The following is a 13,860-nucleotide window of genomic DNA, read 5'->3' as shown; positions in this document are numbered from 1 at the left end:
TGTTAAGTGTAATAGTTCATGTAAAATGACAATAAATGTATGCCTTTTTGGCAAGGTAATGTTTGTAGTCCTGTCAGCCTTCTATCCAGCAAATATAGCATTTTTAACTCAAGCAATTTATCATAATAAATACATGACAATTTTTTTAATTTTTATTTTTCAAGAAAAGATGCACCTGTAGTGACTGTACTCTGTATGCACATACAGAGTACAGACATCTAAAATAATCTCTGTTCCAATTATAAGCAGGGCAAAAGCATTGACTGTTTTATGTGTGGTTGTGCAATGCACATGGATAATTATATGGTTATTAAATATAGGTTGACAAACCAGTGAAAACAGATTGCAGTGAAAAAAATTCATGAGGCATTTATATTTAGAAGCTTTTCATGTCTGTTTTTGATGGTCTATATATATCGTGAGCAAACACTTTTAGCATGTACCTGAGGCATTCAATTGATGATTTGCAAGACTGAGTTTGATTTGCTTCATTCAAAAGCAATAAATAGCAAATGACATAAGTATATTTGAAATGAAAAATCTCTGTAATTCTTTAATCAATTCACATTGCTGTTTGGGTCAACATTTATTGTCGTTCCCCAATTGCCCTTGAGAACGTGGTGGTGAGCTAGTTCTTGAACTGCTGCTGTACATCTATTGTAGACTTATTGCTTAAAATGCTTTTAGTGTGGGATTTCCAGGATTTTGACATTGGGTAGTGAAGGAGCAGTAATATAGTTCCAAGTCAGGATGGTCCATGGTTTACAGAGGAACTTGTAGAAAGCGCTATTCCATGTATCTGCTGCTCTTGTCCTTCTAGATGTTGGTGAGTTTGGAAGGTGCCATCTAAGGAGCCTGTGTGAGTTGTTATAACACATTTTGCTGCAACTGTATGATGGTAGTGGAGGCAGCAAATGTTGCAGGTGTGAGATGAGGTGTCAGTCAAGCAGGATGCTATATCCTGGTGATCAAGTTTCTTGAGCATTGCTGAAACTGGACTCATGTAGGCAATTTAGGAACCTTCCATCACAATCCTGAAGTGTGCTTTGTCGGTAATGCCTTTCAGGAATCAGGAAATAAGTTACTTTTTGCAGGATTGCTAAAATTTAGCCTGCTCTTGTAGCTGTTGTATTTATATGTCCAGTTTCTGGTCAGTGGCAACACCCACGATGTTGGGGATGAGGATCTTCAGTACCGGTAATGTCTCCAAATGTCAAAGTACAGTGCATAGGTTTCCTCTTGTTGGAGATGGTCATCACCGCCACCTGTGGCGGTACAAGTGTGACTTGTCATTTATCACCCAAGCCTGAATGTTGTCCAAGTCTGTCTGTATTTGAACACAAACCGCTTCAGAATCTCAGGAGTCATGGATGGCAGTAAACAGTGTGCAGTCACCAATGATCGTGCGCAGTCCTGACCTTACAATGGAGGGAACATCATTGATGAAGCAGCTGAAGATACTGGGTCTTAGAACATCATCCTATGAGCAGATATGGGCACCACATCTTTGAAGAATATATTGACCTGGTGGAGATTAAGCCATGGTTTTACAAGAATGATGCCTGGACTTCCGAGGTTAAATTATGAAGAGAGATTGTACAAATTAGGCCTGTTTTCTCTAGAATTTAGAAGGTTAATGGCAATCTGAGTGAAATCTTCACGATATCAACAGGAAAAGGCAGTAGATAAAGAAACTGTCTCTACTGTTAAGACATTCTAGAATGAGGGAGTATAATCTGAGAACTTGTGCCAGACCATTCAAGAGAGGTGTTGGGAAGCATTTCTTCACATAAAAGGTTGTCAAATTGAAGCTCTTGTATGGTAGTAGATGTTGGATCAGTTCTTAGCTTTAAATTTTTGTTAAGCAAAGATATTAAGGGATAAAGGCCAAAGGCTGGTAAATGGATTTGGGCCACTGATCAGCCATGATCTCATTGAATGGCAGAGCACACTCAAAGGGCTGAATGGCCTACAGCTGTTCCTATGTTCCTGTGATTTAAAGTCATTGAGATGATTGCCCTCCAACAACCATATGTCTTTTTCTATGCAAGGTATGACTCCAAGTCAGCAGAGATTAATCCCCTAAGTCTATTGACTCTTGTTTGGCTAGGGTTCCTTGATGCGACTCTTAGTCAAATGCAGTCTTGATGTCATGGGCTGTCACACTCACTCACCCCTGACTTGAGTTCAGCATTTTCATCCATGTTATGACTAAGGCTGTAATGAGTTCAAGTAGCAAATGACCTTGGTGGAATCCAAACTGAGCATCAGCAAACAGGTTATTGTTGAGCAAGTGCTGCTCGGTAGTTCTCTCGATGACAATGTTCGTTGTTTTGATCCTGATTGAATGTAAGTTTAAGTGGAATTATTGGCTGGCTAGCATTGTCCTGCACTGTGTGGACATATCTGTTTTGCTAGGTAGATGCCAGTGTACTAACTACATTAGAGAAGCTTAGCTATCAGTCTGGCTAGCTCTAGATTGTGAGTCATCAGTACTATTGCAGAAATGCTGTCAAACCCATAGCCTTTGCAGTATCCAGCACTTTCAACCATTTCTTGATATCACTTGCAGTGAATTAAATTGGATGAAGCTGGCATCCATGAAACTGAGGATCTTGGGAAGAGGCCAAGATGGGCCATCAACTCAGCATGTCTGACTGAAAATGGATGCAAAATACAGCAGAGCTATGATCTGATCCATTGACTACAGATTGCTGAGCTCAATTTGTCAAATGCTGCTTTTGCTGCTCAGTATCATGTATTGTAACGTCATCACGTTGACATCTGACATATTCTGTGATCCATAAGGCAGTATGCAGTATATTGGGTAGTTTGCTCCACCACTTATACTATCATAATACAAATAGTAGAATTACAACTGTTAGAAGACTATAGATGTTATTTATTTTCACTGCACTTACAGGATGTTCATGATTTGCTCATGGCTTATAGAACCTTTAAAGAAGTTTAGAACTAGCTCCTCAGTCTACTTTTCTTCATTGTGCCATCTTACTGATTGCATGAATAAGTTTAAAATCACACAACACCAGGTTATAGTCCAACAGATTTGTTTGGAAGCACTAGATTTTGGAGTGCTTGCTCCTTCATCAGGTGATTGTCAAGAATAAGATTGTAAGACATAGTAAACTTTTGCTATAAATTCTGTGTGATGTGACTGAAATTATTTACTGAAAAAGACCCGGATTGTTAATTTCAGTTACATCACACTGTAAACTTTTGCTTTAAATTCTGTCTTACAATCTTATCCTTGACAATCACCTCATGAAAAAGCAATGCTCCGAAAGTTAGTGCTTCCAAATAAACCTGCTGGACTATAACCTGGTGTTGTGTGATTTTTAACTTTGTACACCCCAGTCCAACACCAGCATCTCCAAATCATCAATAAGTTTGTTACTGTTTTGATTCAGATTTTAAAAACTCACTCCTCTTCATCAGAAGATTGTAACATCAAGGTCACGTCGGATATAACCTGTGCTGGCTTTCCGATGTAGATGAGTGGTGTACTACGTTGCTGAAATTACTGTTTCTGCTTTAATCTGCTTCTGCTGGTTTAGGTGGATCACAATCAATGATTTAAAGAACATTTGGGAATTCTTCCACTGCTTTGGCCAAAATCGATCACTTAGCCAGTTACTAAAACGTGATTGTGTATCTACATACCATAAAAGTGATCCTGTTATGTATGCAATAGCTGCCTCATTATTTGCAGTACAACAATGGCAGATCAAAGTAGTTCATCGCATAGGAATACAAATTGTTCTTTCCTTCCTTACAAGTTCTAAACCCTAAAACTGAAATAGACAAGTCATATAAAAACTGTAATGACACAGACAGGTCAGAGGCTGGGAATTCTGCAGCAAGTAACTCACGTGACTCCACAAAGCCTGTCCATCATCTACAATGCACATGTCAGGAGTATAATAAAATATTGAGCATTTGACTAGATAAGTGTAGCCTTAACAACATTCGAGGAGCTCAATGCCATTCAGGACAAGGTAGCCTGCTTGATTGGCACCCATCTAATACCTTCAACATTAACTCCCTCCACTACCAACACAGCAGTTGCAATGTGTACTATCTACAAATATGCACTGCAGCAACTCAAAGAAGTGTCTCTGACAGCATCCTTCTAAATCCATGACCTTTAACACAAAAGACAAAGTCAGCAGGTGCATGGGAAGACCACCATCTGCAAGTTCCCTTACAGGCCACTCAGCACTTTGATATGGAATGTTCTTGCTGTTCATGTCGTGTTGATGGACTAAAGACTCGGAGGTTTCTCCTTAACAGCATTGTGAGTGTACCTGCACAAAATGGATTGCAATGGTTCAAGAAGGCAACCTATCCCACCTCCTAAAGGTGATTAGGGCTGAGCACTTAATGCTGGCTTAGCCAGTAATGCCCACATCCACGAATGAGTAGAAAGAAAAGTTCAGAAGCCGTAGGCAGGACATAAACACTGCACCAAACCAAAGTACAAGTTTCATTCTTTCTTGGCAGGTAATCTGTTGTGTCGTTTTGAGTACCTGAGCTAGTATTTGCCATTTTGGATTACTCTGAATGCTGTTACACTAGTTTTGATAGGCACCTTAAGCTGCTATGATACATTGACCTCATCAGCAGTGTCCTGTGCACCTTCTACCTCCCTTTAGGAGTAGAAATTTGATATTTTGTTCTATTAAATTTTGCCCTTTGTTCCTTTTTGATCATATAACAACACTGATCTTGTTGTAAATTGGGACTTCCTGAAGAAATGAAGTGCTGCATGTAAATACAAGTTAATTAATGTGTTTTTTGTAGTTGCTTATTGTGATTGTGGACATCAATGGTAACTTGCACTTTACAATCCCTGAATGCTGTTTTTGTAATTTGCTGAGTGATAAATATAGATGCAATTGCATAATTGTTCTATGAACATAATGGTTCCTGAACTGCAGGGGAAGAAGAAATCTCTTTGTTGAGAGTAACAAAGCTGAAAAACTACTTGGGGATGTTGGGGGAGGTTGGGTGGGGGAATAAATGTTAGAAATGTTAGATAGGGACTGCAGTGGAAGTGGGCAGGAAAAAGCAAATCAAATCTTTCCGATTCTATTATTTCTTGAGAATGAAAATTGGAAGATATGTTATCTTGTGTGCTTTGGCAGATATTTGAGTTTTATTTAGTGCCTGCTTGATGAGTATAGAATAGCGTCCCAAACATTTCAGCACAGAGGAGGTCATTTGGTCCATCAAACTTATGCCAGCTTATATCCCAATTACATCCCAGCTTTTTCCTTATAAACTTCTGAATTAGTCATGTTTAAATTTATGTTCAATACTTTCTTGAAAGTTCCAGTGAGATCTCATTCCACCGATCATTCAGATAGTGTGCTCCTGACCATACTCTCCCCTCAAAACGAAGACATTTATTTGAAATTATCTACAGCTCTGGTGCCTTTTTTAACCCATGGCCTTTGGTTACTGACACACTTCCACTGTCAAAACACCTCATTTATCATGGCTCCCCTCAATCTGCTTTGCTCCACAGAAAACAATCCCAACTTCTCTGATCTCACCACTTTGGCAACTTGTACATCCCTGTGTCATCATGATAAATCTCCTCTGAACATTCTGTAGGGTCTTGACACCTTGCAAATGTATTGTCCCAAATAAGCAGTATGAAGAAATGACTTTTTAAAATTTTTCTAATGTAGAGGTGAAAATCCATTTAACTTAATGCAGGTTACCAAGTGACAATTTTGCAAATATGTTATTTTACTCTTTTTAGTGTATCTAGATTTGTTTCCAATTTCAGTAAGACAGAAGGAAGTAACAATAATGAAAATGTATATGGTTATTATTGCTACTTTCACCCATTTCAATACTTTATCCTATTTGCAAATAAATATACAGAATACTTTCAATGGCACAAGGGAAATTTGTTATCCACCATTATACACTGCAGTTCATTTACATGATTGTTTTATATCGTGAGCAATTTGGACTATGGCAGTGATGTTCCTTTTATACTGATGGTTTGATTATGTTTACAACTGAAGATTGGCATAGAAAGGAGATGTCCATTTCTTGAAATACTGGCACTGTACTGGATAGGAAACAATTTTACCCTTCGCGTGAGCTCCACTTGAGTAATTGTGAAATTAGTTTTCTAGTAGAAAGGATGAAAAGAGCTGTCACTAGGATGTTCAGCTTGCACGTTGGCTAAAAGTATCAGGCAAAAACCAAATAAGTTTGAAGGTGAAGAAAATCAAAAGATGAGAGTAAAGGCTAAACCAAGATAGAAAGCAGGGATAATGTGATATTCCAGGGAGCCAATGCATTTATAAACCAGATACATAAAATGCCTGATAAAATAAAGTAAAATGAATAATTGTGGCAGAATTAAATTGCTAGTACAGTATCCAAGTAACTTGGGAGACTTGGAAGCAATAATCCATAGAAAGAGAACAAATGTGCTGGAATAATGGCAATGTCAGATGAAGAGCATGACTGACAGCTGAATATTGCAGATATTAACATAATCAGAAAGGGCAAGGAATTGAAAATGTTTGGGTGTAATTGTACTAAATAAAGGTAACATCATGGCAGAAGGTAAAAGCAACATATCTAATGAATAGTTGGAGACTGAATTGGCATGAATTGAAATAACAGATCAGATATCGATTATACCAAGCAGGTTGTGCATAGAAACATAGAAAAAAAGTGCAGGAGTAGGCTATTCGGCCCTTCGAGCCTGGACAACCATTCTATATGATCATGGTTGATTGTGCAATTTCAGTATCCCATTCCAACTTTCTATTCATACCCCTTGATCCCTTTTCCAATTCCCTCCTGAATCTATCTAACAAACTGGCCCTAACAGTTTTCTACAGTACTACAAGGCAGCTGATAGATAAAAGGTGATGGAGGAAGAAATATGCAAATAATTATGTGAAATTAATGAATTTTGTGGTATAATAAGCTTAGGAAATTTTGTGTGTTCCAAAGTAAAGAGGCAGCAAAAGTGAATGGAGCTCAACATCAATACCAAGATTCCTATGTTACCCAGTATATAAAATCCTAGCATGTAAGGGGCATCCAGTAATGGAAAATGAATAAAAGAAATGAGAGAGCAGTAGTAAATCTAAACCATAGCAATCATAACACAATCATTTAAGATAATGATTGAGAAGGACTTAAGTATGACAAAGACTTAAGTATTAAATTGAACAAAGCTGGATCAGAATAGAATAGTGAAAATAAACTATAAACATTCATTGATGAGTTAATAAATAAACTAGTTTAAACCTTGATCAACAAAGTCCTTGAAAAAAATCCCACTAAAGCAAGAACGATGTAGCCAATAATAAAATATCACAGATGAACAAAGAAATGAGCTGAAGAATAAAGAAAGCATACACAGAAGGAAAGGAGGAGAGCATGACAAAGTATAACAAAAAAAGTTGGAAATCAAATCAAAAAGTAATTAAGATGGCAGTGAGAAACTTCAGAATTAAATTAATAAAGCTTATGAAAAATCTATATTGACCTATAATTTTTGTCTATCCAAACTACTACTTTAGTCAGTTTAAGGAGTATGCTTTGGTGTGACTTTATTTGGCAGGTAGTTCCAAGAACAAATGAAGGTTTGTAGGGCACTTAGAGAATGAGACCACAGGATGCATTTGTGGAAGCCAGCCATTGATGCTGATGGGGTAAAGAACAAAATAGTAAAAGATAAAAGAACATACTGTTGTTGCAAAAACGGAATCCTGAGCAAAGCCTTTGTTGTGGATTAAGGCTGGTAGTTAAGAATTTGGAAGTTTTTTTGTGATGATAAACACTAAAGATGTTAGGCAAATTTGAAGGAAATAAACTATTTCTTAAATAGTACTCAATAGATCAATGTAAACTTGCCTTTACAACTCGAGAGCAAATCAATCCTAAATAAACTTCCACATTCAATGAATATATACAAAATACTGAGTAAAATTTGACAAGATTTGTATTCATAATCTTAGACATTTGTACATTTGAACAACTTTATCCTGCTTTTCCTGCAAGAGAAATTGTGCTTTTGTTAAAGAATAAGCAAATAAAGTAATAATCAGAATATTTTTAATTCACTCATGAGGACATGGACACCATTGGTTGGGCTGCCATTTAATTCTCATCAGTAGTTGAAGGTGGCAGTACCTGTCTTCTTGAACCATCACAGTCCATTGTGGGCAGACTCACAATGATGTTAGTGAGGGAGTTCCAGGATTTTGAATCAGAGACATTGAAGGGCCAATAATTTATTTCTAAGTCAGGATGGTGAGTGGCTTAGAATAGATGTTACAGCTGGTTGTGTTCCCGTGTATCTGATGCCCTTGTCCTTCTAGATAATACTGGTCATGGGGTCGGAAGATGCGGTCTAAGTAACTCGGATGAATTTCTACTTGTATCTTGTAGTCAATAATGGAGGGAGTAAATATATGTCAATGTGGTGTAGTCAAGCTGGACTACTTTATCCTATATGCTGTAAAGTTGTTTCAGTTTCTTCAAATGCTTGTCGAAGTATTCTATCAAACATCTGACTTGTGCCTTATGGTAGACAGGCTTTGGGGAGTCAGGAAGTAAGTTATTCACTGCAAATTTCTGAACCTCTGACCTGCTCTTGTAATTCCATATTTATATAGCTAGTCTAGTTCTGGTCTGTGTTAACCTCCAGGACATTGATAATGGAAAAGTCATTGATAATGTAAAGAGGTAATGGTTAGATTCACTCTTTTCGGATATGCTCATTGGTGCCACACAAGTGCCAGACAATTTTACTTAACACTGGTGGGCCCAAGTTGAATATTGTCCAGGTCATGCTATATTTAGACATGGACTGTTCCAGGAGTTGAGGCATTTTACTGGATAAGTTTCCTCACTGTCATCTAGATTCCAGTGCTGCAGGTGTACTGAAACAGCTTGGTTAGGAGCGCATCAAGTTCTGCGGCACATGACATCATTGCCTGGATGTTGTCAGGGCCCACAGCGTTTGCAGTTTTTACTGCCTTCATATATCACATACAGTGAATCTAATTGGCTGAAGGCTGGTACCTACAATGCTGGGAATCTCTGGAGGAGGCCAAGATGGATCATCAACTTGGTACTTCTGGCTGAAAATTGGTGCAAATACTTCAGCTTTATCTTTTGCCTAATAATGAGATTCAGGATGTTTGTATAGTCACCTCCTCCAGTAGGTTGGTTAATTATCCATCAGAATTCATGTCTGGACGTGAGAAGATGGCAGAGCTTAGACTTGATCTGCTGGCTGTGGAGTCGGTCTGACATGCAAGTAGTGTGGTGTAGTAGCTTCACTAGGTTGTTAGATACCAGCCTTAACCCAGTTCTACTCATTCAACATGATATCAAGAAAAGATTGCTAGGTCAACTCTGGTCTGCCCTACAGGTAGGAATGCCAAGGAATGATGACAGTTTCGTCTGGGGCATTCTGTAAGGTGTGTTTCAGTGTGTCAACTATTCAAGTATGAGCTGTTCCTTGACTAGTCTCTGAGACAACTTTCGACATTTTGGCACCAGCCCTTAGACGTTAGTTAGGTGGACTTTGCAGGGTCAACAGAGCTGTTTGACATTGTTTCCTGTGCCATATTCAATGCCGAGTATTCTGTCTTGATTCATTGCTATTTTGTTCACTAAAAGACATTAGTAAACTAGATGGGTTTTTACGACAACCAACAATGGTCATTAGTCAACATGGTCATCATTAGATTTTTAATTCCAGACTGTTATTGATTCATTGCTATTTTGTTCACTAAAAGACATTAGTAAACTAGATGGGTTTTTACGACAACCAACAATGGTCATTAGTCAACATGGTCATCATTAGATTTTTAATTCCAGACTGTTATTGAATTCAAACCCAAGAACATTAGCTGGGTGTCTAGAGAGCTAATTCGGCAATAATGCAATTACGCCACTGTTTCCTCTTTATCGCAATAATGATCTGAATTTGACCACAAGATTTTGAGGGTCTTAGCTATTAGTAAAGTATTTTGCAAACATGTAAATTTCAAAACCGAAGTCATGATAGGAATAGAGGCCATTAAAGGTTGCGCACACAACTCCTAAGTAATGACACTGAAATGACCTATTTACTGGGTGAGATTAATCTGGTGGGTGGTGATGTTAAGTCAAGACATTATACAAGATATGAGGTTATTTAATATTGAGAAAGGGGGTGATATTTTATAAACTAATCACATTTACAGCATAAAAGCCCTGATCTGAATGGATTGTCTATTCAACTGTAACAGAAGGTCAATTTGAACTTGATAAATGGATTGCATCTACTTATATTAAAAGAAGAAAGCATTTAGGAAATGGAATATTCCAAGACAGCAAAACAGGACAAAATGTGAGCAGAAGTTGGCTCACAGCACACGTATTTCTAGTCAATATTTTTAAGATTATGAAAGGGCTGATGGTTAGAACGTATAGAGAATGTAATTCTAATTGAAGTGGAGACTGCAACTAGTGTTCACAAATTTTTAAAAAGTCGGGATTTCTGGAGAAACCTCTTCACTAGGAGAATGGTAGCAATGTAAAATTTACCACCAAGTAATTGAGGTAACTAGCATTGATTCATGTATGGAGATGCAAAATAAGCACATGAAGGACAGAATAGTAGAAGGGTTGCTGATGAGATTAGATGCAGAAGTGTGGAAGGAGCTCATGAGCATAAACACTGTTTTGGATCTGTCAGACAAAATGGCCTGTTTCTGTGCTGCAAGTATTAGGTTTTGCTATGTTACAGCTTGTACTTAAGTCATATTTAGTGTTCAGTAGGAGCTGAGTTCATTATCCTTTGTTGTTCACCCTTACTTTTTGACAATATAGTTTAGGAAATTCATGGAAAATATTGCATAATTACCTCTGACAATTTGGGAATGCTGTGCACGCAACAACTTTGTTTTAGTGTGTTTTTAATCTTTCAATTGCATTTATATTCAATGGCTTTGATGGTGGCGTATGGTTATGATTATGATCAAAGAGCAGAATATCTTCTATGACTCAGTGAGCACTGGGATAGAGTCTCTAACCAGAGGTGGTTAATCATAATAAAAGATTATTATTTTTGCAGAAATAAATATAAATATACTTTAAAGTTAATTGGTACCTACTTGACAAACTGATACAATGCATGTTTGTATCAATGGTTTGTACTTATCAGGTTGTGTATTTTACAGATTACAACAGTGCCTGGAACACATCCGCTTCTTGTGTTTGTGAATCCGAAAAGTGGTGGAAGACAAGGTGAAAGGTAAATGAGAAAATGACATTATCAGATCAGAAGAAGTATTCATGTAACATATTTTTATTTGTGGTACTTAATATCTGATGGCTGCAGTGAAATATTAGAGAAGCAAGCAATAAAGACATAGCATGCAGGGGTAGCAGGCAGTCAAGAAGGCAAATGGTCTCCACAGTGAGAGGATTTGAGTACAGGAGTGGGGATGTATTACTGCAATTGTACAGGATCTTGATGAGATTACACTTGGAGTATTGTGTGTAGTTTTGGTCTCCTTATCAATGGAAGGAAATCATGGCCATGATGGGAATGCAAGAAACGTTTACCAGACTGATTTCTGGAATGGCAGGACTGATGTACGAAGAGACTAGATCAGTGAATAGGTTAGAAGAATGAGGAGGCATCTCATCAAAACGAACAAAATTCTAGCAAGACGAGTGAGGGTAAATGCAGCCAGATTTTCCTGATGACTGGGGAGTCCAGAACCAGAGTTCACAGCCTGAGGATATGGTGAAGGCCATTTAGGTCTGAGATGAGAAATTTCTTCACCGGTAGAGTGGTGTTCTGTGAAACTCTCTGCCGCAGAAAGCAGTTGAGGCAAAACCATTGAATAATTCCTTCTTGAAAACATATACAGTTCCAAGGGCTAAAGGAATCAAAGGCTATGGGAAGAAAGCAGGAACAAGGGACTGAGTTGGATGATCAGCCATGATTTCACTGAATGATGGAGCAGGCTCAAGGTGCTGAATGACCTACTCCTGCCCCCATTTTCTATGTTTCTCTGTTTCAAACCAGATTGATCTGAAACATACCCTGTTAGGACATTCTGTGTGGTCCCTTTTGTGAAGACAGAACCAAAGTATTTGTTGAATCAGTCTTCTACCTCTTTGTTCTCCGTTATAACTTTCCTGGTTTCCTGCTGAAAGGAAACTATACTTGTATTTATTTGTCTTCACTAATTGTTTTGCCTTTACATACTACAGAAGCTTTTATAATCAATTTGTTTGTTTCCCCTCAAGCTACCCTCCTATACCATTTTTCCCTTTCTTAATCAATCCCTTTGTTCAAATCTAAACTGTTCCCAATCCTCAGGTCTAATGCTGTGTTTTTGGCTAAATTCTATATCCCTTCTTTGGACCTAATACTAATTCCAAGTTCCCTTGTTATCCATAGTTGGACCATCTTTCCCATTTGTTTTTTCTCTGCCAGATTAGAATAAACAATTGTTGCAGTTGTTTGTGTTTGCCATGATTGCCCAGTAGCATTCCCCAATTTATCACTGCAAAGTCCTTCCTCATACTATCAGAGTTTCCATTACTCAGATTCAGGACCCTAGCACCAGAATCAACAGCATCAATTTCCATCTTAATGAATAATCCTGTCATATTTTGGTCACTCTTTTTCCCAACACGTCTCACAACTATATTGCCAATTTTACCATTCCCATTTCATAATACCATATTTAAAGACCTGTTCTCAAGTTGATCCTCAATATGTTGATCGAGAAAACAATCCTATATACACTCCAGGAACAACACCTCAGTGGTATTGTTACTGATTTGATTTGCCCAATCAAATGCAGATTCAAATTAGCCATAATTACAGCAGTACTGTTATTACTTGTATATCTAGTTGCCAGTTTAATGCCTTCCTGAAGAATACCACTACAGATTGACCATCCATATGCAACACCATTATTGTTTCCTGAGACTTGGTGTTTCTAAGCTCTCCCATACAGATTCTATTTGCTCACTATTGCATTACTTAACTATTGTAACCAACAATGCTACTGCACTTCCTTTTCCTCTTGGTCCATCTTTCCTAAAAACGGAGTACTGCTGGATGTTAAGTTTCCAACCTTGACTATGCTGCAGCCACATCTGTCATCCCAACTATTTCATACCCATTTATTTCTATTTGCATGACTAATTAGTCCACTATATTGTGAAATCTCCATATGCAAGACCTTCAGTATTGTCTTTTTAATATTTTGCATTATGGTCCTTTTTGATTCTTGCCCTTGAATTCTCTGCCTATCATTTTTTTTTTCTTATTTTTGACTCTGTCTTTGGTTTTTGACCATTTGCTCTAATATTTCCTTTGTGGCTCTGTGTTAAATATTGCTTCATTGCACTCCTATAAAGAGATTTGGGATAATTTTATTATGTTAAAAGTGATATGCAAAATATTGGTATTCTATCTGGTGTGAAATATAGATTATAGTTTGCATGCAAAAAGGTTTGTTTCCTGAAAATTGAAAATAATAATATTTTGCAGAGTTCTTAGAAAATTTCAATATCTCCTGAACCCAAGACAAATTTATAATCTTGACAGGGGTGGACCTGTGCCAGGGTAAGTGAGATTGTGCAATAACATTTTAAACAATGAATAATATTTATGCATTGTGGGTTTTTCCTGATCATGAGGGAGTCAGCTACAGCAGATGTTAAGAGCAAAAGAACTGTTAATACTGGTTATCTGTCTTAATTCAGCAGATTCCACATCTAGAATGTTCCTTATTTACTTGTCTCCACATTATCTTATTTAATATTTAATAT

The 13,860-nt window shown here is 37.5% G+C and overlaps 1 protein-coding gene across 2 annotated transcripts in view; it reads left to right on the top strand.

Annotated features, from left to right (window-relative positions):
• The window catches only part of LOC132817538 (diacylglycerol kinase beta), a 519,975-nt gene that overhangs the window by 297,813 nt on the left and 208,302 nt on the right, over positions 1–13,860 (top strand). For both annotated transcript variants that reach the window (XM_060828035.1, XM_060828034.1), the window contains 2 exons: positions 11,241–11,314; positions 13,580–13,654. In XM_060828035.1, the coding sequence (XP_060684018.1) occupies positions 11,241–11,314; positions 13,580–13,654 (149 nt within the window). The remainder of the gene's footprint in view (positions 1–11,240; positions 11,315–13,579; positions 13,655–13,860) is intronic.

This window comes from Hemiscyllium ocellatum, chromosome 7 (assembly GCF_020745735.1).
Source record: "Hemiscyllium ocellatum isolate sHemOce1 chromosome 7, sHemOce1.pat.X.cur, whole genome shotgun sequence".
NCBI classification, from domain to species: Eukaryota; Metazoa; Chordata; class Chondrichthyes; order Orectolobiformes; family Hemiscylliidae; genus Hemiscyllium; species Hemiscyllium ocellatum.
Note: the sequence above shows the minus strand (reverse complement) of the source record. Positions and strands in the feature narration are given on the sequence as shown.